The sequence below is a fragment of the Pteronotus mesoamericanus genome, unplaced genomic scaffold, assembly GCF_021234165.1.
Source record: "Pteronotus mesoamericanus isolate MK-2021 breed Mesoamerican mustached bat unplaced genomic scaffold, CSHL_Meso_final contig_557, whole genome shotgun sequence".
Taxonomy (NCBI): domain Eukaryota; kingdom Metazoa; phylum Chordata; class Mammalia; order Chiroptera; family Mormoopidae; genus Pteronotus; species Pteronotus mesoamericanus.
In genome coordinates this window covers 1,775,307-1,800,775 of record NW_026555200.1, presented here as the reverse complement: position 1 = coordinate 1,800,775, position 25,469 = coordinate 1,775,307, and the positions used below count along the sequence as shown (strand labels likewise).

The window sequence follows — 25,469 nt, the reverse complement described above, 5'->3', positions numbered from 1 at the left end:
CCTGGCTTTCCCAAGAAGCAGGCCTCTGCCAGCTGGTCCCTGGGTGCAGCAGCACTTTGTGGTGTCAGCCGCAACTGCCAGCTCCCCACCCCACCCCTGCAGGGCGCTGCAGGCAGCATTAGAAAATAATCAAATTTATTCTCTAGTGAACGGGGCCGCCCATCCTTAAATAGACAGTCAGGAAGAGGGGTGCCTGCTGCTCACTCGGCAGGCGGCGGACATTCCGGGGCTGTGGGGGGCGTCTCTGCCAGAGCGGGCTGGCCATCAGCTCCATCCCGAGGGCGGAAGACCAGTTCCCCAGCCTGCAGCACCTGCCCGGCCGGCCACGTGCTGCCTGGCCCGTACTGCTGGTAGAAGTCCGCATCTGTCTGGAACATGACCAGTGCCTGTGCTGTGTGGATCCGCACGTGCTGCGCCAGGCTGTTGGCATCCAAGAACTTGTCCCCACAGGAGTCACAGGCATAGAGGATATGGGTGTTGGGGTCTGTGGGAAGTGGGGGTCACACTCAGAATGGGAAGGGCCCTCAGGGTCCACCAGCTTTCACACCCAGGGCAGCCCCTCTCACCTTCTTCCTGCACTTGTTTCACAGCTTTGCTGATCTCGGCTTTAAGAACCTCAGTCTCGTCAGCGGTCACTGCAGCCCCCACTGGTACCACTGTCGGCAGAATCAGCAAGGTCTGAGGCCAGAGACACCTGCCCCTTCACTGTCACCCCAGGTGCAAGCTGCCCGTAACCACCCTCTGCTGCCCATGGCCCGCACCTGTGAGCTGAGTGACAGCTGTTGCTGCCAGTGCCTCGGTGGCCAGCGTAACCATGTCATCAACAGTGACCACGCTGACCTCACCACCCTCCTCTGGCTCCAGGATTTTGATGCCTGCCTTGCCCTGGTGCACGGTCTTCACATGGGAACGAAGGTTGTCCACCCGGTTGAAGCCACGACCGCACTTGTCACACAGGTAAGGCTTCTCTCCTGGGGGGGGAGGCAAGGTTCTCTCCTGCCATTGGGGGAGGGGGGAGGACCTCAGTGGCCTCCAGCTTCCCCAGAAGCCCTGTCCTTTCCAGTAGCAAGTGCTCTGGGGCAGCCACCAGAGCTGCACAAAAGCTTCAGGTGGCCCCTGTACCTTCTGGAAGCTCTAAGAAAATGGGGTCCTCATTTGAATTGAACTACTTTCAAAACCACCTGTTCCAAGTGCCAGCACCCAAGGCTGCAATCTTGGGGTACCGCCCTTCCCTCCACCACTAAGAGCAGGGCATGAGACAGTCCAGATGGGCAGGTGGGCACACTCACCAGTGTGGATGATGATGTGCTTGGACAGGTCTCCCACGTTCACGAAGGCCTTGCTGCACACGCTGCATTTGTGGGGGCGGATGTTGTCATGGTGGCGAATGTGATTGGCCAACTGGCTAGACTGGACGAATCTGCAGGGCCACAGAGAAAGGGGCTCACACTGAACTGCCCAAGCCTGGGGCCAGGGGAGCTGGGCTGGGCCTCCTGCCTCTCCTTCTACATTGGAGGGGAATCCCTGGACCTACACCTGGGCTCGGACAGCAGTCAGCTCAGTTCCCAGCTGAGCCTGTTTGTTTCCTGAACCCCTTCACCATGCAGAGTGCGGGGGACCCTGCAGAGCCCTGGGCATGGGTGGGACAGGCGGGGCAGGACCTCTTGCCGCAGCGCTCGCAGACGTAGGGCTTCTCCCCAGTGTGCTGGCGCACGTGGGCGATGAGGGAGCTGGCCTGGGTGAAGGCTTTGCCGCACATCACGCATTGGCACGGCTTCTCGCCTGGGGATGGGGCAGGAGCAGATGTTGGCGCCTACCTCTCCTCCTTCCCATGTGCCCTCCCCAGCCTCCAGGCTCCCGCCGCCGGGCTTGCTCACGCACCCGTGTGGATGCGGACGTGCCGCTGCAGGGCGCCGGGGTCAGCAAACTGCCGCTGGCAGTGGATGCACACATAGGGCTTCTCCCCGCTGTGGATCCGAAGGTGCCGCTTCAGGTTCCCTGTGGAGACCGACGGAGGGCCTGGCGTGGGGCACCAGGAGGCGGCCAAGGCACGGAGGGCGTCGGGCAGCCAGGCAGCCTGGCCCTACCTGAGGTGGTGAACTGTTTCCCACACTCTCGGCACTTGAGGGGCCCATCCGCGATGTGGATCTTCAGGTGGGCCTTCAGATTCCCCACCTGTGTCAGGCAGGCAGGGGTCAGAAGGGCCGTCCCACACAATGTGGCCTCGGGCCCCCTCAGCAGCCGCTCTGCCAGGGAACAACTGATTCTGGGCCCTCCCAGGGCCTGTGGATGACTCCATCCATCCTTGCTCAAAGCCAACAGAATGTTTCAGGTCCCAGCAGTGAGAAGGAAGCCACCCCACCCTGCTACCTTCCGGTCCTAATCCCACCCTGACTTCACCTGCCTTCCCACTTTCCTAGGCAGAGCTCCATCCTGGGGGAGGGTCATGCCCTACTCAGCCACCTACTTGTCCCACTAAGCCTCTGTCCTCGAGGACCATGGCACAAGGCAGGGGCTCCTCGGCCCAGGGGCCCCCTCCTGCCCATTGGTGTGCAGGGTGTGGACGCCGCCGGGTGGCGCCACACCTGATTGAACTTCTTGTCGCAGTGAGGGCACTTGTGCTCCTTGTCGGTGTCGTGAGTCTCCAGGTGGCGCATCTTAGAGGTGGGGTCGGAGAAGGAACGGCCACAGTAGTCGCACTGGTAGGGCTTCTCGCCGCTGTGCACCAGCTGGTGCCGCTTGAGGTTGCCGGACGTGGTGAAGAGCTTGCCGCAGTCCTCGCAGCGGTAGCGCGCCTCGCCCGAGTGCCGCTTCTTGTGCAGGTTCAGCAGGCTGATGAGCCGGTAGCTCTTGCCACACTCCTCGCAGCCATATGGCTTCAGCGGGCTGGTGGTCAGAAGGAAGGGAGAGGAGAGGTCGCTGGGGTCCTACCAGGGCCAGGCCAGCATGAACAAGGCAGCCGGCTGGGCACCACACCTGTGTGTCTTCTCGTGGGCCTTGCAGGCGGCTGGGTCAGAGAAGGCCTTGCTGCACTCCCGGCACGAGAAGGGCTTCTCACCAGTGTGGATGCGGATATGCCTCTTGAAGTTCCCCGTGTGTGTGAACTCTTTCCCACAGTCCTGCAGGGCATGAGAAGCTGGTGTGAGGGGGCTGCTGGGTGGGAGGACGGGGCTGGGCAGGCTGGGCAGTGCCACCTGTGTCCACACCTCGCATTTGTGGATGACGGAGCCATAGGCCTTTGACTCAGTGCGGTCGCCGTAGGTGCCTGGGCGCAGGCCCCGGGCCTCTACGCCCAGCTCCTGGCCCGAGTCTGTGCTGGTCGACTCCTCGCTCTCCTCAGGGGCATCTCTCTTGTCCAGCTGCGGCCCCTCTTCCTTGACCACAGCAGGCACGGCGTCCTCCTCTTGCTCTTCCTCTCCTTTCCTGGCTGGTTCCACCTGCATTTCTGCAGTGAGGAGAGCAGGCACTGAGGCACCAGGGAAGATAGAGGGGCCTCCAAAGGGATGTGACCTCAGAGTGGGACAGATGCCAGGAAGATGACCTGGCACCTGCCCACATCAGGCCTGGGGCTGTCTCATCTCCACACATGCCCTTCTTTCTGTGTGGGCACCGAGCAGAGCCTGGAAATGTCTGGGCACCACCGCTGAATGGCTCCAGCACTGGCCGGGGCAGCAGCAGGCAAGGGCTGACCAGAACATGTGCTGCTTGGAGGATGGAGGCAGACAGGCCTCACTGCACAGGGGTCCTGGGCGGCCGCACAGCAGGACGGGCTCTGTCAGCTAACAAACACTGAGGGGTGCCGTTGGCTGCGAGGCTCCCCGTGGTGCTCAGCACTGGGCAGAACACCAGTACCACATCAGCGACACTTCTGTGCTAACAGGAAGTGTGGCCAGGGTGCACAATCAGGAAACTGATATCCAAACTCAAGAATGAAAGAGCATGTTGGCCCAAAAGCTGGAGCGGGATCAGCTGCAGGTAGAAGGAGAGGGGCCCAGGGGCGTGCACGAGAGCGGGATGGGTGAGTAGGGGGCCCCAGCTGGGTGGCAATACCTTGCTCCAAGCTCTCTGACAGGACGGCCTCGGCCTCAGCAGCAGCCATGCCACTGGTGGGGTCGGGCTTGGGCTCTACCGGTGGTGGCTCCCGGGGGGCATCAGCCTTCTCCGTCTGCTCTGCACCTGGGGTTGGGGAGTGAGGACACTGGAGGCTGGACTGAGACTCTGTCCAGCAGCCAGATGGCTCCCCTAGACCAGGCCCCTGGTAGTGGCTGTGGCTCAGGGAGTTGGGGTGGGGCCAGCACATCCAAGCTCAAGCTGCTTGTGCCTCTGCTCTGGCTGGAACAGACACCCCAGAACAACAGTGGGTCCTTCTGGGCCACCTGAGCTCAAGGGGTGCCACCCCACCTCCCAGCCCCAGGAGCCACCCAGGGAGGCTCCTCCCTGCACTGGGGCCCAGGAAGATGGCGGAACAGTTGGCGTTAGCACCACAACTCACCACTGGCTGCACTCTCGGCCTGACCGCCTCGCTCCTCCTTGGGTTCCCTGCCTGAGCCCGCAGAAGGGCTGCCTCCAACAGGATCCAGCTCACTCAGCGCAGTGGCAGCAGCCTTCTCCTCTTTGGCTCTCCTGTCCCCTCCTGGAGATGGAACAGGACAGACCTGCCATTTCCCATCAAGTGCCTACCACTTGGTGGGGTGAGGTTGCCTGGCACTTGCTAGTTCTTCCAGATCCTTCCTGGGGGTACAGCTAAGTAATGGCCTCTTGGTTTGTTCATTTAAGAAATTTTTCACAGGACACAGCCTGCACCAGGCTGCCGGCAGGCCCGGGAATACCACAGTCAGGGCTGCTGCTTCCGTGGGGCGCACAGACTGGCTGGGAAGACAGACCGCACCCATGACAGCAATGCTGATTGGAGGTGAGTGCTCACAAGGAGGGGGGCGGGGGCCTCTGAAAGTATCACAAGGAACGAGGCATCAGGGGGCTCTTCTGAGATGGTGAGGGGAATGGAGGAAGGGCCCAGGAGAGGAGGGTGCAGGAGTAGTGAACCGTGTGCAAAGGCCTCGAGCCAGGCCTACCGCCCAGTTCTCAGCAGCAAAGCGCAAGGGGGAGCTGATGAAAGGCGGGGAAGGAGCAGACAAAGGCGCCCCAACCAGAGGCCTCTCTCAGACTTTACTGTGGCTAATCCTTACCAGCACCCCACAACGCAGGCAAGGCCAGAGGAGGAAACTGAGACCCAGAGAGGTGACAGAGAGTCAGAGGCAGAGCCCCCATCAAAAGCCACCTGCTCAGGGAAGCCTGTCAGTAATCTTACCTTCCATGGCCAAGGCCTCCGTATTGTCCCCAGGGCTGGCGGCCGGCTCAGTGAGTGACTTGAGGGCGTGGCAGGCCGTGATGATGTCCTGCATGTGCAGGAAGCTGGCCACAGCCAGCACATCGTCCACGTTCTCAGAGCTCAGGCTCAGCTTGGCCGTGTACATAAACTCCAGCACCTGCCCCAGGCCTGCCAAGGACACAGACAGCTATCACGGACCCGCCTCGAGGCCTGGCACCAGCAGCCTGCCTGGCTGCTCCACTCGGTGACAGGATCCGGGGATTTGTAAAAAGCAAGGTGGCAGGCCACTGCCTCCCTATGTCCTGTGCTGGCAGAGAGGTGGGCACCAGGGGGACTCTCAGCCCAGGCCACAGCCTCCAAATAGAGGCACACCCACAGAGGGCAGAGGGCGTGGACGCACCCCCTACACAGGAGAGGTGTGAGTGCTCGCCCTACGTGAGGGACAGAGTGTGACCGCACACCCTGACACAAGGGACAGGTTGTGAACACCGGCCCTACACAGAGGACAGAGGGTGTGAATGTTCGCTCTACGTGTGGGACAGAGGGTAGGAAAGCCCACGCTGCCCAGGGAGCAGAGGGTTAAATGGAGGACAGAGGGTGTGATCGCCTTCTGTACAGAAGACAGAAGTTGTGAAAGCCTGCCCTGCGTGAAGGACAGACGGTGTAAACACCCACCCTGGACACTCTACCCAGCCGCTACCCTTCCTTCACTGCCAGAGGACACTCCGACCACAGTGTGTCAGTACTGGCTTTCATCAGGGCTCTGCCACAGACTCTCTCGCTGACCTCCAGGCCAGTCACCTGACCTCTCTGGGTCTCAGTTTCCGCACCTATAAAACGGGGGAACATGACCTTGCCCTGACCTCCTTGCAGCATATCACGACATTCTGGGCTGGGAGCCCGAACTCATGACCAGTTTCTTTCTCAATCCCAAGGCCTTCCTGACCCCTCTTCCCAGCCCCGACCCCTGCCATCCTTCTCATGGGTAGCACTGGAATAGGGGGTTCAGAACTCAGAGCCCACCTGTGGTCTGTCCCTCCCGATGAGCTTGTCCTGTGTTCACTTCGGCCTGGAGCTCATGGCGAGCCCTTCCCACTAGTTGGCCCCTCACCGCCCACTCCCAATCCAAACAGGCCCCAAAATGTGTCAGGAACTTGGTACCCACACACTCTTGGGTCCTGTGCGGGAGGCCTGGGGCACCCACAGCCTGAAGGTGCCGCTCCCGGGAGGGCAGGGGCTGTGGCAGGAAGGCCTGGCGGGGCTCAGGGCTGGTCAGAGCTGCTGGCCCTCAAAGAGCGTGGCCCTGGACCCAACAGGGTACCTGCCGCATTACTGATGTCCAGGTGCACCACATCCTTCTGGTCCACGAAGAGCATCTTGAAGTACTCGCTGCAGGCTGCCAGCACTGCTTTATGGGCCTTAAAATCGACACCGTCCACCACAAAAGTGCAGTCACACAAAAGCCCCAGCTGCCGCTGCTGGTTCAGCTGCTCCAAGACGTGCTGGCTGTGCTGGGGGAAATCCATGGCTGGGGAGAGCCAAAGGGCCTTCGTGTTAGCACGGAGAAGGGACACGGAGCAGCCTCAACACTCAACCCTAGAACTCCCAGGTGAGAAGTGTGAGGAGACGGGGAGAATTTAAACAAGTCCATGAAGGGCGAACAACTCCAGACACTCTCTGCAAGCCAAGACCAGCTGCAGCTCCTGGGTTCCTGGGCATGCTGGCTAGAAAGTCCCAAAACCCAAATGTCTTCGGCAGACCAACAAGAATTGTGACTTGCCAGGTAACCACATTAAAAAATCAAAAGACAAACACAAAACACTGAATACTGTCAGCATTTCAAAAAAAAAAAAAAAAAAAAAAAAAAAGGACATGGTCAGTTTAACATTTTTTACAAAAAGACTGTGACATAACCTTATAATAAAGGACAGATCTTTCAATTGGCTGCACTTGGCTTGAGGAAAGCCTTCCTGTTTTCTCCCTCCGTCATGCGAGGCGAAATGCGGTCCAGGGCCCAGTACTTCAGGAGCTGGCCCCTCTCCTGCTGCCCCACAGGGTGCTGTGCAAGTTCCCTGAGGGCCCATCTCTCTCTCTCTCTCATTCTCGGGCTCAGGGATCTGCATAAAGGTGGGGAGTCCTCTGCCTCCAGAAGCCTCCCCAGGCAATCCCAGGAGAAAGAATGAACTCTGACCCTGGCCCCAAGAGCTGAGGCCTGGCCGCAGTTTCTCTGTCAAAGGCCTCCCTTAATGCCTGGAAATCCCATAACTGTCTCAAGTAAAAACGCTCAGAAAATTCCATGGCCTGGTGCCGAGCGATCCTGAACTGCACAAGCCATGACTAAATAAGTATCTAAAATCGCTCTCCTCTCCCCCTCAGCACCACACCAGTCAGTCTTAGGATCAGGTCTTCCTTTCAAGAAAGAACCAGTTTCAAACTAAAAGTCAGTACCCACTCCTGGGACCTCACTGCAGATTCCCAACAGGGCCAGGCTGTAGCGTCCTGGCCCAGAACCTGAGAAGTGGCGGTAGCATCTCTTCCAGGGATTCTGGACCCTCTTCTCTGAGGCTGGTCTGCTCAGAGCTGCCCCAGGTTACTTCTGGGCAGGTGATAGTAACACTTTGGGGCTCCCAGCCCCCAGATTTCGGCAGCCTTTCACTCGCTCTGCCTGTTCCCCTGTTACATCAGCCTCTTGGGGGTGAGTCACCGTGCTGCAGCCCTGGAGCTGCGGTGACCATGTATGGTTGTCTGGCTGTGAGGAACCACAATGAAAGCCACACCCCAGCCCTCCACACGTGGCTTAACCAGCACAGATCAGCTTTGAAGGATGCAAAGTCAGCCCACCCCATCCCTGATGTCTGGAAACTTTTCAAAAGCAGGGTTATGTGTTTGCTGGGCTGGGGGAAGTCACCTGACAGGTGGGCAGGACTCCATCAAGTAAGAGGAAACGCGGCAGTGGCAACAGGCCATGTGTCACAGAACACCTGTCAGCCTCAGAGCCGTGGGCTCGGAGCTGCTGCTGCTGGCGACCTGGAAACCCCCTTTCCCTTTGGTCCCAGCCTCCCCACAAGCTCGCAGACAGAGGCTCGGCTTCTTGGAGCTCTCAATGGCATCATAACTCCCTGGGGCCAGAGCTCCGAAGAGTAAGCAGGGAAGAGCCCAAAGCCAGCCCCGGAGTCAGGAGGTAAGGTTTGGGGCGGCAGAACCACTGGCTCCTGAGCCAAGCCAGGCCACAGGAGCTCGGGGCCACCGGCGCAAAGGCCGCTACTGACACTAACATGGACATCCTCTGAGGCTTCAATCCCTGGAAAAATCAAGTTCCCATTTGTGACCTGAGGGACTGCAAGACAGAATTCTGACTGCTCTGTTTCTGAGCAAGGAAAAGCTAAAAGAGAGGTTTTTGGATAACATGGAAAAGAACCAATGCTCAGCCCAGGGGTTAAACACCCAGGCAGGCCTGGCATCTGAAGGGAGCGCACGCCAGGCACGGTGTCATGGGAACCGAAGGCAGGTGGCAGGAGAGGCCTGAGCCAAACCATCCCCAGAGCCATCTTCTCTCTGCTGTGGAAAAAGTCACACGAGCAAGTGGGTGTGTACATGTGCGTGTAGGCAGGGCGAGTCCTCATCGTCACCTGTCGCCCTCCATGTCCTCAGGAGCCCTGGATGAAATACCCGCCAAGTGCAGAAAGGGGGGAACCAGCAGGCCCACCAGGGCCAGATCCTCCATCAGATCCCTGCGAAGAGCCTGGCTCCCTCGCCGCCACCAGGAGCTGGCCCGGAGCCTGAGCTGGGCAGAAGTCCAGGCTCAGGAGCAAGCAGGGCGCATCGGCTGAGCCCCCGAGGTACAGCCGTCTCCGGCCCCCCTCAGCCGGAGCCCACTGAAAGCAGGGCCCTCCAGCCAGAAAGCAGCTGACTTGCTGGGAAGATGAATGTGAGAAAAGACTCCTGGCTCACAGGGTGAAAGGGACCTGCTGGCCCAAAGGTCAGGAGATTAACTGGCCTTGTGTGGGGCCCAGGACTGCACAAGCCTTCACATTGCCACGCACCCCCAAAGCTTCCAGGGAAGGACAGCAAAGCCCAGCTCTCCTGGGGCTGCACACACGGTGGAGATGGGGCAGGGGAGGGGAGGCTCTCATTTTCAGAGGCCTTGGAAGAAGGCTGGTAAACGTCCCTGAGAGAGGGTGGCTGGTGGCCCAGCACCTCCAGTCCCCTGCCCGCCCCCACGCAGAGGAGAGCAGCTGTGTGCCATGAGTAATGTTTGCCACCCAATGCTAACCGCACTCTTCCGATGCTAGATGCCCGCCCACAACTGGCCGCTCCCCAAATGTGGGTGTCGTCGGAGAAAACCGGAGCCCTCTGAATCCCTCTGCGGCAGCCTGCGAAGCTGTTCCAGCAGAGAAATGCTCCTAAGAGCATCTGTTCTGACAAAAATCAAAGAAAAGGGAGAGAGAGAAAAATGGGTAGAGGATAAAAGCATAGAGGAAGAAGCCAAGGGGGAGGAGAGGAACAAAAAAAGGAAAAGAAAAAAGAAAAAAAGAAAAAGAAGGCCGAGCCTATAAATAGTTGAGCAGCACTTAAACATATGCTCAGGACTGTGATCTGTGACCAGCCCCCCAGGGAGTGTGCATGCAGCCCACAAGCAGAGGACGGCGACTCGCCAAGCTCTAAATGGTGTCACCCACAGAAATGCTGTCAGTGTCGCTGGATTCCATAACCACACGTGTGCACGGCCAATGGAGCACAGAGGCCTCCCGGGCTGTTTCTGGCTCTCTCCACCACCGGCTAAAAAGCTCAGACAGCCCCTTCTTTCCCCAGGACAAGGCACCGAACAGGGAGGGGCCAGCTGACTTGGTCCCTCCCTCAGAGCTGCAGTTCGGCAGAGCCCCACCTCCGGAGCTGTGCAACATGCTCTAGAATGATCACAGCAATGGACACTCCAACTGCCTCCTATTTTACAGTCCACAGTGACAGGAACCCACCAGGATCTGGCCAAAATTAGAGGGAGCAGTCCAGGAAAACCGTGCGCCCGCCTGGGCCACACCATAGGACATGCAATACCACAGGCAGGGAGCTGACTGTTCTGAGTGCACACAATGAGGGGTCGCTGTCTGAGGACACTTGAAACACCCTAATGAGATTGGCCAGCTTCTCATGACCAAAGTCCTGTTCCCGCCAGCCCTCCACTCAAGCGTAAGTGTGGGTCCCCCCGCGCTGCTCCATCTCGCTTGAAGGATGACACATGTGGGCCTTAGTTAAAGCTACTTTCATGAAAAAACCCTAAAAACTCAGAACTGCAGAAAACACAAATAGCAAGACAGCACAGCCCACTGAACCCGAACTTCTCAGGTCAGATGCAGAAAATTAAAGCCCCAAACAGGCACACAAGCCAAGCATGAGCTTTCAGCAGACTCCTAGCTGTGCCTTCCCCTGACAGGGACAGCTGTGCAGTTGTTCTTGACTGATGGGACAGGCCCGTGTGTCAGAACCGGAGCACTCTCTGCAGGACCAACAGCCTGGCTGGACACACAGCCCGGGCCTGCCTCACAAGGGATTTACTGGGGAATGAAAAACTGGTGCCCTGGGGCCCCTGCATGTGACCCCGACAGGCCCAGCTAAGCGATTCAGACATGGAGCGCGTGGGCCCCAGTCTCTGAAGCTGACCGCCAGCAACGCCTCCCATCCCTGTGAGCGCCGACGGCACCTGCTATGGCCTTCCACCCGAATCCGCGTGGCCCTGTGCCGACTCTGACCGACAGGACGCAGTGGGGGCACCAGTTCCAGGCCTGGCCTGTGGGAGGTCTGGAAGATTCCGCTTTGCTCTCTTGGAATCCGGCTGCCCTGCTACGGGACGGTGCAGGCCCTCCGGTTGGAGAGAGGGGACATGTGGAAGGGCCCTGGAGGAGACGCCAACGTGCAGAGGCCTCGTGAAGAAGAGCCGAGGTGCCCCTGTTGACAGCATCCAGGCTCTGGGATGAGATGCTTTCTCGGACCTTCCAGCCCAGCCGCCCGCTGAACGCTGGCACGTGAATCACCTCAACACCTTGCAGAGCAAAAGACCTGCCCAGTCAACCCACAAAATTGGGAGAAATAATAAGTTGCTGATGGTTTAAGCCACTAAGTTCTAAGGTAGTTTGCTTAGAGCAAGAGAGAACTGATAAAGATCATAAACTAGAAAAAGGAATGATTAGCAACAAAATTCAGGAGAACAGTTCTCTCTTGATGGGAGGAAGGGCAACAGAATCGGAATACTGGGAATGTTCTGTTTCTTTACTTGGACATACGGGTACTTACAGTGATTATTTAAACTAAATGTGTACACTTCATACACTTTTGTAGGGGGACATTTTGAAAAATGTGACTAAGTTTTTAATAAGAAAAAACTAAGTACACGTGCACAGTCAGCCTGTGCACAGACAGGTTGTTCCCATCCATGCTCACAGCTGCTGTCGCCGGGGCTGTGGGAGGCACAGGCCTCAGGTGTCCATGGAGCTGGACGAGCTGCACAGGCCAGAGGAGTGGGGCTGGGGGTGGGGGTGGGGAGGGCTGCCCACTTCACCCACCCTTCAGTTCCCAAACACCTGCAAACACACTGCCGACAAAAGGAAGGGTCCCCCTTGGGTCATAAAACCCACTCTGCTCAATTCAGCAAAACCTGAACCCCAGATCCCCCGAGAAACAATGAAATGGCATTTATAGGGTCCCTTCAACATGCCAGGCAACACAGTGCCAGGCATGGCACAGCCGATCACCTAAAAACTGTGAACGTGGCTGCTCTGGGCACCAACTTCTACCCTGCTGCTTCCAGCATGTAGGGACTCGAGAGGCCGTTCAGTACCATGGAGGCAGCAGGACCTCTGAGGACAGGCTGGGCCGGGTCCTGGATCCAGATCCGCCACCTGCTGTACTGGCAGGTGACCTCCAGCAAGCCTCTCTTCCCAGGGAGCATTTGAGATCTTGCTCCTTGGGATATGTCATTAGTTCGGCTCAAATAAATTCTCATAAAAATTTAAAAAATAAGATAAAAATTAAAAAGCTTCTCCTCTAGCAAAATGGGGCCAATAGGACTACCTCACACATTTGTAACAGGATTAAAATAGATGACACAAGTGAAGGGCCCATACAGTGCCTGGCACACGATACGCACTCAACAAACTTTTGTTACCAGGAAGCAGAGATGCAGATTTTAGCGGGGGGTTTTTTTTTGTTTTTTTTTTAGGCCAAAGACCATATCAGACAGTTTTTTTCCTTCCTTCCTTCCTTCCTCCTTCCTTTCTTAAAGATTTTATTTATTTATTTTTAGAGAGAGAGGAAGGGAGGGAGAAAGAGGGAGAGAAGCATCAACGTGCAGGAGAGACATTGATCGGTTGCCTCTCGCATGTCCCCGCCTGGGGATGTGGCCTGCAACCCAGGGATGTGCCCTGACTGGGAATTGAACTGGCGACCTTTCGGTTTGCAGGCCGGCACTCAACCCACTGAGCCACACCAGCCAGGGCCAGACAGTTTCTACATACCCTTTTGTGCTGGGCACCTCGTGTGCACTCAATAACTATTTGGTGACTTGACCTTGTTAAGAAGTTGTAATCATAACCCATTATTCTTCTAAATGCAATCTGGAAAAATCCCAGAGCCCAATTAACATTCTGTGAGAGAGAGACTGAAGGGAGGGGCACTGGGCAAGAACCATTCAGAGCGATTTTCTCTGTCAGAGAAGCACTTTATATTGAACAACTGTTCTGTTAAACCCCAAGGGTGCTCCCAGGTCGGGGCTGGAGCGCCTGCCCAGAGCTCTAAGTGGGTCCACAGAGCCCCGCTCCGTCTCTGAGTCAAATGGGCACTTGTCAAACATGAAATATTTATTACCCAGGTTATTAGCAAGCACTCGACTGCAGGCAGTTTCCAAACTGCCTCAGAGAGGGAAGCGCGAGCCAGGGAACGACTGGCCGCCTACCACCGGAGACACTGCTCTCCACAGACAGCAGTCCCCGCCCACAGAACAGGCCCTGTCACTGCGGCCTGGCATGACGCAGCCATTTCCGGCCGGGCCGGGGCCTTGTGTAACCTGAAGCAGGTGAGAGGGAGCAGCATTTGGCTTCCAGTGGCCCAGGGTTCCTGATTTGATTTGCTAGAAAGACAGGTGGCTCCTCCGCACAGCTCAGAACTCAGGAAGATGGCGTGGGTGCAAGACAAAAAGCGGTGTGCATGCTGGCGGGGGGGGGGGGGGGGGCCGGGGGGCAGGACACACAGGACAGGCAGGGAGAGCACACCTCAATGGCGCAAGATAACCAGTGAGTAGAGAAAGAAAGTGGTGAGCAATGCAGCCCGAGGGACAAGCACACAAGGCCAGGCCTGCCGCACTGGGACATAGGTTCATCCTCAGCAGCTGGGAGCCCTGCCAGGGGTTTTGAGCAAGAGAGGGCCATGGTTAGGCTCACTCTTCTGAAGGCCGCTCTGGATGCATGTAGATGGAGAACAGACTGAAAGGGGAAGCTCAAAAGCAGAAAAACAAATAAGGAAGTCCCGCAGCGCTGGACCCTCGGGTGTGAAAAATGGGACAACGTCACCCCCAGCTGGCTTTGGGAGGGTTTAGCTGGTGCCTAAAATCCAACACACAGGGATCTTTCTGAGCAACCTGCACAAGTGGCCCTCCCACTAAATAGAACATCCTCTGTAAGTTTCAAGCACCTCTTCTTGGAGTGACTCAAAGTCCCTTAACACTTAGTACCTGACCCTTCCTAAGGGGAGCTGGACTATGCTGTTCATCCAAAACCACAAACCCAGGCTGGAATTCCTACCTCTTACATTTAAAGGGAAACATCCGTGTCTCTGGAGGGATGTACACGGCACTGGTAAGGGGACCCCTTGGAGGACGGGAAGGGGGACAAGACTTAGACTTTTTACTGTATATCCTTTCTGTATTTTTTGTTTCCCCATTTGTAAGTAATATCTATTAAAAATTAAAACTCAAAAATAAAAGGAAGGAGGAAAGAAAGAAGAGAGAAAGAAAATATCCACAAAGTCACAGCTCCTTTGTTTCTATTTACCATAAAACCTTTAAGACATTTTCTACAAGACTTGGTGACTAAAAACTTCTCAGCAGGAAAAAAAAAACTCATAAGGGAAATGGAAAATTATGGTAATTTCCACAAAGAATGTGTCACTTGGGAAAACTTTATGAGCAAAAATTCCTTAAGGGGACAAAACTGAAAATCCCCTAGAAGAGCAGCTGGTAGCGTTTTTCAGACAGAAAGGAACCCCTCCGACGCTGTGAAAAGCTGAGGGCTCCCCGGGGAGAGTCTCACACATGCTCCGGGGCCTCCAAGGGCTTTTCTGGCTCCCTGGGCCCTGTTACAACTCCTGTCCTGGAATGGAGACCAGCTGGTTAAGTACCTTGGGCAAGAGTACTTACATCTTGGCACCTCAATTTCCTTTCTGTAAAATGGGGATGGTAATAAAAGTTTCCACATCATAAAGCTGCTGCTGGCCGTCACTATTACTGCATATTTACCTGTGCCAGCACTATGAATAAGTCAGCAAAGAAAGGGGGAACCTAATGCTCCAGTCCTCACCCTATCTTCTAAAAATGGATGTAAGCCTCCCTGGCTGGTGTGGCTCAGTGGATTGAGCACTAGCCTGAGAACCAGAAGGTGGCCGGTTCAATTCCTAGTCAGGACACATGCCTGGGTTGCAGGCCAGGTCCCCAGTTAGGGGCATACAAAAGGCAGCCGATGGATGTTTCTCTTGATGTTTCTTTCCCTCTCTTTCTCCCTCCCTTCCCTTCTCTAAAAATAAATACGATCTTTAAAAAATAAAATGGATGTCAGCCAAAGTCATGAGTTCAATTTCCAGTCAGAGCACATACAGGAAGCAACCTATGAACGCATCAGTAAGTGAACAACAAACCGGCATCTTTCTCTAAAATCAACAAATACAAATTTTTTTAAATAATAAAATAAAAAAATGGATGTAAAAATCTCATCATTCAGGCACCTATCAAAAGTGAAGTTTTAACCTGAACAAAGACCAGAAAAAGGCCCTACAAACTACAGTGCTTACTCCATTTAACAGTAACCAGGGTGCAAGGCAGAGGTGCTCTATACTTGGTAGCAAAAGAAGGTGGCCCACCTTTCTTACAGGAACACAATGTTGAAGGAGCCCCGAGAAAGAAGACAAAGTACACAGCTCCAAAAGCAGACCTAGGTGTCTCATGATGCTAGTTAAGATCAGCAATCCAAGCCAGAAGAAAAAAGTCGTCGGAACACCGATTGTTTGGAGGTGGATACAGTTTGAAGTAGATTGTTTGGAGGTGGATACAGTTTGAAGTAGATACAGTTTGACTTCAATGTAGCACATGCTTTTCATGTGACTTTTTCTGGGTTTGTCTCCTCATGGGGATTAGTGACTACTAAGGTCCCTTCTAGTGTTAAGATTTAATAAATGCTGAGTAAATGATTTCATTAATAAGACTGCCAGATTACAAATGCATGCCTTTGAAGTAGAACAGATACTGTGTGAAGGACAATAAAAATGAGACATTTCCTAGCATTTAGCAGTTTTTTTCATTTAAAACTCTCTCAATATTGAAAATATTAAGATTTCCAAGTATGAACATGAACATCACTTATGAACTATATGTGAATATACATAACCTACATAAGCCAACATCAAATAGTGTATTTACTATTCCAAATAAAATTAAACTGAAGTTAGTATTGTGTAAAACTTGACTAGGAAAGACAAAACGAGAAAGAGGCCCTTTCAGAGGAATATCTTGGGGGATCTCAAAAACTTCCATTAGGCACAGATAAAGAGTGATCAAGAATGCAATGTCTCAATTTCCACGGACTTTTTTGAACTGCTGGACTCCTCGAATCCAGGCCTGAAGCTGCCTTCTGGAGCAGCCCTGGGATTAGGAGAGGCTTGCACTGCACTCGCCCTTGAAGGAACAGTGCTGCTGACCTCCTGCCCCGCAAACCCCCTCCGCCAGCAGGGAGTATGGCTCCACAACGCCGCTGAGAGCCTTCTCACGGAGGACTTGCAACCCCGGCGGTTTTTCAGCAGGCCACTTGCGCACCTAGCTTGGCAAGAAACTTAAAACCACCCCCCGTGCTGCCTGGTTCCTGGTCCTCAGGCAGGCAGCCTGGGAGGGGCAGAGGTGGGGACACAGAGACACAGACAGATGGACAGAGACAGGGACAACACTTGCCCTGCTGCGGCTGCTCTGTAGGATATGCAGGCCGGTCCCAAGGGGCGGTAGTGGGGCAGGGAGGGTACACAAACTTAATTCTTAGGAGCACGAAAGACTGGTCAGAGATCTCAATTTCTGTTTCACTCCTAATACCCTTATCTTCTCAACATCAAAAATGCAAATATAAATGCGGGGGTGATATTTACAACCCAAATGGTAAATAAGGGTTAATAGTCCTGATACACAGAAGGCTCTTAAAAATTAATCAACAATGAAAGTATGGCCACACAAAAGCTTGTAGACAAATGTTCACAGCAGCACTATTCATAATAGTCAAAAGGTAGAAACAACCTAAATATCCATGAACTGATAAATGGACAAATAAAATGTGCTTTGTTCATACTTGGAATATTATCTGACAATAAAAAGTGCTGATACATGCTACATCATGGAAGAACCTTGGAAATAATATTCTAAGTGAAAAAAAAAGTCAGTCACAGAAGTTGCACAGTTCCATTTACACGGAATGCCCAGAACAGACAAATCTGCACAGATGGAACGCAGTTGCCTGGGGCCGGCAGAGGCAGCGGTGAGTGGGCGGCTGCTGACGGGCGGCGGCTTTCTTTGGGGGATGATGAAAATGTTCTGAAAGTAGACATGGCAATGGTTGCACAATTATGTGAATATACAAAAAGCCACTGAATTGTATACTTTGAAAGGCCTAATTGTACGTAAGTGAAAATCTTACCAAAGCTATTATAAAAAATTAATCAACAGAAAGTCTCCCAACAGAAAAATGAGTCAAGGAAATGAACAGGCAATTCATAAAGGAAGGAATACTAGATAGACATAGTCAGAGAAATACGAATAAGCACAAGACACCACGTCCAGTATCAGACTGGCAAAAACCGAAAAGACTGCCCACGTCCACCGCACCAGGCCTGTCCCAGAAAGCAGGGGCAGGAAACAGCGCGCCGTCTGTGCGGCCGCCTACCAGCACTGAGGCAGATGTTTACGCATCCACTGGATGGGTAGACAGTAACGTTAGGCTGTGAGTGACCACAGGGCCGTCGGTGCAGATGCTACGATGGCCCGATCGGATGGTGTATCTCACCCAGCTGTTAGGACACTGAGAGTCCCGGACCAGGACCGCGCCCAGAGAAAACCTGGCCTCGCTGATAAGCTCCACCAGGCTGAGCACGCAGGAGGTTACTGGCAAGAGAAATCGTGGACTCGTTCTTTCCTAAGGGCAATGGCCCATGGCATGAACCCCACCAACAGAAGGCATGAAGGGGATACCGTATTTTGCCGTGTATAATGTGCACCCATGTTTTTGGCCCTAACTTTCAGGGGAAAAAAATCTTTCGTTTTAATTTTTAATTCACTTAATTAATTGACTAATTTTAGATATTTGTATTTTGTATTATAAAGGAATTTTAGCATTTATTTTTGAGCACATTATGGTACATGAAATTTTAAGTAACAAGTAATTACAAAGCACAAGAACAGATACAAGGTATTTCAGGTACTACCCATGCATAATGTGCACCCTTATTTTTCCCCTCAAAAATTCTGGCAACAAAGTGTACCTTGTACGGGGCAAAACACAGTAACTGGAATAGCTCCTGTGTCAACCTACCTGTGAAGTCTGACAACACATCGTTGGTAGGAGGTGAAGCAAACAAAATTGTCAGTTGAAGTGTAAATTATGGAAACCACTTCGGAAACGATTTAGTATTATTTGGTCAAAATGAAAATGCACATACCCTGTAATTAAGTCCCATACCTGGAGGTGTGCCTGGGACAGGATACACATGTGTGTCCCAAAATGTTCACAGTATCACCGTTTGTCTCGGCAAAATACTGGAAACAAACCAAATGTCCATAAGCAACAGAAAGAATCGATAAATTCATCCATAAAAATGAAACACAACTGTGGCTGGTGTGACTCAGTGGACTGAGGGCCGGCCTGTGAACTGAAACGTCACCGGTTTGATTCCCAGCCAGGGCACAGGCCTGGGTTGCAGGCCAGGTCCCCAGTCAGGGGCATGAGAGAAGCAACTGATTGATGTTTCTCTCCCTCTCTTTCTCTCTTCCTTCCTCTCTCTAAAAATAAATAAAATCTTTAAAAAAAAAGAACAAGTGTTGAGCAAAAATTTGAAGTCACTGAAAACAACATGATTACATCAAATTCAAAAACCTGCAAAGTTAAACAATACATTGTTTAGCAATACAAACATGTGGTACAACTATAAAGAAAGGCAAAAGAATGACAAAAGCAAAGTTCAGTGGTTACCTGGGGGTGGAGGTCAGGATCAGGGAGGGGCACTCTACCCCAGGGGTACCATTCCTTTTTGTAAACCGAATGATGGGTCTGTGCCTGTTCCTTGTATTCTTATTCTTTATACTGTATATTTTGTATCGACTCAATGTTTAACAAATTTTTCTTTTTACAAATTTCAACAATGTTCTTTCTGACTTTAAACAATGTTCTGAAGCAAGAACCTGGGCAGTCGACTGAACTACGGTGACCCAGGAAAGTCCCTGACAGGGGCCCAGTCTCCTTGAGACTGCTGGGATGAGAGGTGCTCGCACACCTGGCATCTGAGCTAGGGACACGCAGCTTCCCACTGGGCGGTGGAGCCTTCCATTCAGGACAGGAAGGGGACTGCTTAGATTAATAGTTCCAGAATAGGAAGTGCTGGAGGTGGGGTGGGGAGAACATGTTCTGCAGCCGGACCTTTAAAACGTCTGAAAGACCAGAAGTTGAATGTGGTTTTGATGTTACAGTGAACCCACCACGCCTGCTTTCTGACCTGGTCCCCACTGTGCTGGGATTGCCCCCTCTGGGCCTCTGCTCTTTAGACACGAGCACACAACTCTCAGTTCTAACCAGGCCCTGTGCTTCCTTCCTTTGAAGCTCAAGGCTTATCTCCCTCCAATTTCCTAACAAGTGGGTTTGAATTCAAGAGCTCAGGCCCTGGTTTTCTGTGTCTTGGTGGTTTGAGGTTGACCTTAATTGGCCTTTGGACTGCTAAGCTATTGATACTGGAGGAGACCTTAAAGAGCGCGAGGCACCTATGCTGACACTCAGCACACATATCTGCAGCAAAGGCTGCAATCACTCACTGCCGAAATGCTTACCTTTTGGCCTTTGTTATTTCAGTCATTTTAAAATTGTGACCAACAAAAGAAGTAGATTACGGTCTCAGGACAATATGCTTTGTGCACATAACACAGAGTTTTTTGCTTCCTCTGAAGTTGGGGGTCCCTGCCTGTTCTCACGTCCATTCCCCAACAATGTGCCACTGTGTCAGACCCCACGTCTGAGTGCCTCTGTGCCATCCATGCAGGCACCGTCCGTCAGGAAACTCCAGCAGAGGACAGGCCACCTGGTCTTGTGCTCCTATATCAAACATTTCTTTTCTTCCTCAACCCAACACACTTCCTTCCTTAACCCTCTCAAGGGCCCTCTTCTCCTCACAAACACATAACAATGCTTGAGTTACCAACCGTGGGGCAAGGGGCCTGGCTAAGCGTGCTACGTTCATGATTTCATCAATGATCTCACCCAATAATGGGGTGTGTGAGGCCATGAATACCACCCTCTTACAACTGAGGAAACTGAGGCTTGAAGAGTTCAAGTGCTTTACCCAAAGGCATGCACCTAGTAAGTGTAAGGAAGGGTATAAGCCCAGGTCTGTCTGAGTTCCCGCTTCTAACCAGTACCCTGTATTGCAGATCTTAGCTGGGGGTGATTTTGCCCCAGATGTTTGGCAATGCCTGGAGACATTTTCGGTTGTCACAGCTGGAGTTAGGTGGGTAGTACTGACATCTATGGCCAGGGACGCTGCTAAAGGACATATTGAAGTGCCCAGGACAGGCCCTCCCCGCCGCAAACTTACCCAGTCCCAAATGTCAACTGCGTCAAGGCTGAGAAACCCTGCTCTACTGGAAAAGGAAAGACAGAGAAATGATCTTCTGGCCTAAACTCTCACAAGTCAGGCCACAGTTCTCCATGTCTCCATCCCATATTAGAGCCAGACACCAAGTAAACCACCAGGCCCCGCTCTCTCTTCAATCAGTAGCATGCCCACCTCGCATCGCACTGGAGTTCTCTCCAGCCCCAACTGCCAGTTCCTTGTCAGCCAATCAAAGTTGATCTTCCATCCATTCAGCATTTACTGGGGACCAGCTATGTGCCAGGAAATGAGCTACACAGCAGGAACACCAGGAGAGAGCAGACTCTGTCCCTGCATGCAAGATGCTGGGGGTCTACAGGGAGACAGGCAAGGAAACCTATGATTATAACATGAGGATACTAAGAAGTTACAGAGGAGGGGCCCCCAAACTCAGCTGTGGGGGTGCTGGGGTGGGCTCAGAGAAGGCTTCCCAGAAGGCTTTGAGTTTGGAAGGGAGCCCTCCCCTTCTGAAGGACCCCTCCCCAGACTTTTCAGAGTCTGATCTCTGAGAATCCACAAATGGACAACTTCAACTAGAAAGCTTGGTGGAGTTGCTGAAGGAGACAGGGAGGGCACAGAGTGGCACTTGTACCACCTGGACAATCCCTGCCTCGAGGGAGGACAGCAGCCTGGCCTCCCCGCTGGTTTAGGCCTTCTCCGGCTGCAATCCCAACCAGCACCCCTGGCTTCGAACCACCCCGCACCGTGCAGCAGGAAGCCACTAGCATCTGCGCACCAGACCTGTGAACTGCGTGCTTCATCTCACGTGATTCTCAAAGCAATTCTATGAGGCAGAGATTGTTATCCCTGTTTTACAGATGAGGAAACTGAGGCGCAGTGATGAAGGGACTGGATCTTCAGCCACGGCACCGCTAAACAGTGAGGCAGGAATTCACACTCAACACCAAGTCCTCATTGCTCCTATCTGAGGGAAGTTTTACAGTTACCGACCCAAGACAGGCTGTTTATTCTATAACTTCACCATTTCAGGAGAGCATTCCAATGCCAGTCACCTGTCCATGCGCCACACAATTTTAAACAGATCTCTGGAGTGTTTCCGACATTGTACAGTGATTGTCCATGTGGCCAAGAGTCTTACTCCAGCCCACATCCCCAGCACAGTGTCTGACACACCGGGCACAGGAACCACTGAGTGCATCAACAAGCCTGGATTCCCTGGGCACAAGCAACCTAAACCCGCCCAAGCCAGACCAGCCTGCCCTGGAGAGATGGAGGCCTGGGAAGCATGCCCAGCCCGCTTTCACCAAGGCAGTGGACTTGACCTCAGGCTGGGCCCAAGCCCCAAAGTTAGCGAACCTGTTACACAGGGGACCAAGCAGGTTCTCTCAGCCAACTTTCCCTTCAGGAGGGGAATAGTCACAATTGATTCTTTGTCTGTACACCAGGCGCTAACGTTTGGGGACATGCTGTACAAAAATACGTATCTTTAAACATTAGAACCGTAAAAGGAATGAGGGTGTGCTCCCCATTGTGTCTTTCCCTTTCTGCCAAATGGGATGCACAGACGATGGCAGGAGCTGAAGCAGCCAGCTTGGACCACAAGACAGAACCTGAGGTTAAGCAAGGAGAGCCGCAGGGTCGATCAGCGGTACCTTGTTCCTGGATCACTTCACAAAACAGAGTGAACTGTTCTACCAGCTCTGGACTGCTTATTTCCACACCATTAAGAGGCAAGGGAGAAACTTCTATTTTGTTTCACTCACCATATTTTGGGATTGTTAAGATTACAATACTTAATTGAAACAAGGTGTGAGCATTGCCCAGGGATTAACTTAGTCTGGTCTTTGTTAGTAAAACCACAATAATGTCAGTAACTCCCCCTAAACTACGATTTTGTCGTCTGTATAATTTTAAAGAAAAAGCTATCTTGAAAGGATGATTTGACTCACACTGAGCTTTGAGAAGGACAAACAAACTGACCTTCTGGTTTGTTTCATCCTTGGGTGTTACAGACATACCTCGGATTGCCAAGTACCCCAGACTACTCTTTTCTGACAGTTTATCTGGGTAAACTCCAGCTTGACTCTCCTCCTCCCACTCATTACCTGAATCAAAGACACCCAAATGGAAAATGTGATGAGAACGCAAAGAGTACCTGCTACCTTAAGAGCTGCCTTTTCATTCATCCATCAAACACAGGCAAATGCAGAGCACTGAGCACAGAGCCTGGCACATGGTAACTGCTCGATAAATGCTAAATTGGATCATTTTTGGTCTGCCGTGGCCATCCTCATTTCTCACTTTAAATATTCTAGCAGATTCTTAATTGGCCTCCTCCAGAGTCACCCCCTTTAATACATTTCTCATCTAGCCAGAGTGATCTTTCTAATCCACAAATCTTAAATGACATCCCGTTAACCTAAAATTTAAACTCCAGGACTAGATTTAAAAGGCGCCCCAAGGACCAAACCACAGCCTGCCTACTCCCTTGGTCTTAACTCATCGCTGAGAGGAAGAACCTAACGTGCTTAAGGACACAGTGAGCGGGCCCAGAGACGGAAGCCAAGCTGCCTGGCTCCACGGTTGACTTCACCACTATGCCAGTTTTGGATCATTCGCTCTACCCTCAGAACCCATGAGGTGCTGAATCACCGTCTGTGGAATGAATGGATGGATGGATAGACGTATGCATGGGGTTGTATACAGGGGCAGTGGCGGCCTCCTACTTTGCCAGAACCTCCTAGGCCCTGGCAGGCCTGTGCCCTCTGCCCGGGCCAGCGCATGTGAGCTGCCCCGGCAGCCCGCCGGCTCGCGGCGCGGCCACAGAACGCCCACCCGCTGCAGCGCGCGGGGTCAAGGGGCGGTGACAGCCGGGCGGCGGGGGCGGAGATGCTACCAGCTGGGGTGTCACCCAGCCCGGGAGGCGACTCGCGGTCCCTTGCCGCTCCACTACCAAGCCTGCCAGTTCTCCGACTCACTTCCCCCTCACTCCCCGCCCGCTCCCCGAGCGGCGCACCCCGCCCGGCCGCCCCTCAACCTCCTGCCCCGCGGGGTCCCCGCAGTCCGGGTTCCCTTCCCATTACATTTCCCTCCCCTCCCCCACACAACCGTCCCGGCAAATCGCCGCGCCCCATCCTCCGCCGCCTCCGCCCGGATCCCGGGACTCTCCCGGCCCCGGGCGCTTGCTGACCCTCACCTGCCATGTCCCGGACCCCACCGCTGAAAGAGGTGCATCACGGCCGCGAGGAGGCCGGGGACGGCACTTCAGAGCAGACAAAGGGCGCCGCCATGTTAGAGTCGGGCGGAACCGACCTCGCTGGTTTCCCGGCTGCAACTTCCGCCGCATGCGCAGCGCCCGCGCTAGGCGAGGGCCAGGGACAGGCGCATGCGCCTAGCTACCCAGAAGTTCTACATTAACTTCTGCACTTAGATTTTTTTTTTAAATTATTATTACTTGTTTCTAGAGAGAGGGGAAAGGAAGGAGGAGAAGGAGAGAAGCTCGTGCGAGAGAACCAGGTTGCCTCGCACACACCCCGCAGCTGGGGACCTGGACTGCAACCCAGGCTTTTGCCCTGACGGGGAATAGAACCTGCGACCTCACATTTGCAGGCGGGCGGTCACCAGCCAGGGCAGAATTGTCGTCATTGTAACCTTTCTACTCCCGATAGGTCAGTAACAGCTTTTACGGGTTCAGTGCTTACTGTGCCAGGCACTGTGTTATCTCATTAAATCTCACCAACCTTAAAATAGTATCAGTCACCCCCTTTCGGAGAAAGAAAAACTAAGACCCAGAAAGAGTAAATTGCCGGTTCTCACACATTTTACAAGTGGTGGAGCAAAGGTGTGAATTTAGCTGTGGTTCCAAAGCTGCGGATCCCGGATTATGTTTTTCTGTCTTGCGAGCCAACCCTTACCCCCATCCCTGTTTAGTGCATATCCAGGATTAGCCTGGTTGTGAATGATGGTGCCTAGGGAAAAAAAAAAAAAAAAAAAAATCTGCAGACTCGAACAGTCCCGCTGCTGCCTCTTTCCAGCTTTCAGCACCTTCAGGCCACTGACTTCTCTACTTTCCCACAGTTCGTGGGCTTTCCTCCTTTCTTCACTTCTGATACTGTGTATTTTCCGTGATCCTTAATTTTAACAACACTCTTGCCACTAGTGTCATGAGCAAGGAAAGCAGCCCCTCCTCCCACCAAATGAGGCTGATCCTGCTTTCCTCAGAGAGCATGTAAATGACCTCATCTTAGAAAGTTATAAGGGGGTGCTAATTCTGCTAAGAGGCCACTCACCACCCCCCATTTGTCCCCAGGTCTATAAGGAGAGTCTGATCCCAAAATGCCCCAGGAACGGAGCACACAGTCTGCATAGAGGTGACTTACATATATGAGAGAGACAGATCTGTATCAATTTTCTATTACTGTTGTAACAAATTACCATAATCTAGAGTTTTAAAGTGACACAAACTTATTATTAGTTGGTCAGAAGTCCAACATGGAAGGGTCTCACTGGGCCAAAATCAAGAGCTGGCGATTGAGTTCAATCCCCAGTGCCAATAACTTTAATCAACCATGCCTCTGTAATGAAGCCTTCATGAAAACCCAAAAGAACAGGGTTCTGAGAGTATCCAGGCTGGTGACTATGTGGAGGTTCAGGGAGAGGGTACACTCAGAGAGCATGGAAGCTCCTTGTCACCTCCCACGTACCTTGTCCTATGCATCTCTTCCATCTGGCTGGTTCTGAGTTATAGCCTTTGTCAGACGGAGTCAGGTGGCTCTGGCTAGGAATGAGTAACAGAAACTTATTCAAGGGATTTGCAATTAGGAAACACCGCTAGGCAATATCCAGAGTGTCCCAGAGAAGAGAGAAAAGCTAAGAGTTCATATAATAAAAGGTACATTCTTGAGAAGAACCAGCTCTGCATTCTTAGCCTCTGGATTGGTCTGAGACAGAAATCTTCCAGATGTCTGTGGTCTGGATGATGGATGTGGATGAAAAAAGGGTTCTATGGAAAGTAACGTCACAGGGTGATCTGATC

The 25,469-nt window shown here is 53.1% G+C and overlaps 1 protein-coding gene across 1 annotated transcript; it reads right to left on the bottom strand.

The window, feature by feature from the left end:
- Positions 1–150: 150 nt before the first annotated feature.
- On the bottom strand, positions 151–23,737 carry ZBTB17 (zinc finger and BTB domain containing 17). The gene is made up of 15 exons (XM_054579693.1): positions 23,631–23,737; positions 6,651–6,857; positions 5,309–5,497; positions 4,493–4,633; positions 4,051–4,176; positions 3,207–3,445; positions 2,977–3,119; positions 2,586–2,886; positions 2,088–2,175; positions 1,882–1,998; positions 1,662–1,782; positions 1,290–1,420; positions 762–971; positions 567–656; positions 151–484 (listed from the first exon to the last, which is right to left on the bottom strand). Exons 1-15 carry the CDS (start codon positions 23,635–23,637, stop codon positions 201–203), a joined length of 2,394 nt encoding a protein of 797 aa, XP_054435668.1. The 5' UTR covers positions 23,638–23,737; the 3' UTR covers positions 151–200.
- Between the last annotated feature and the right edge of the window lie 1,732 nt (positions 23,738–25,469).

Coding starts and splice junctions, on each gene's coding strand:
- ZBTB17 (XM_054579693.1), bottom strand. Junction 2,887..2,976: donor GCCCACGAGAAGACACACAG/GTGTGGTGCCCA, acceptor TCTGACCACCAG/CCCGCTGAAGCCATATGGCT. Junction 1,783..1,881: donor GCACGTCCGCATCCACACGG/GTGCGTGAGCAA, acceptor CCCCATCCCCAG/GCGAGAAGCCGTGCCAATGC.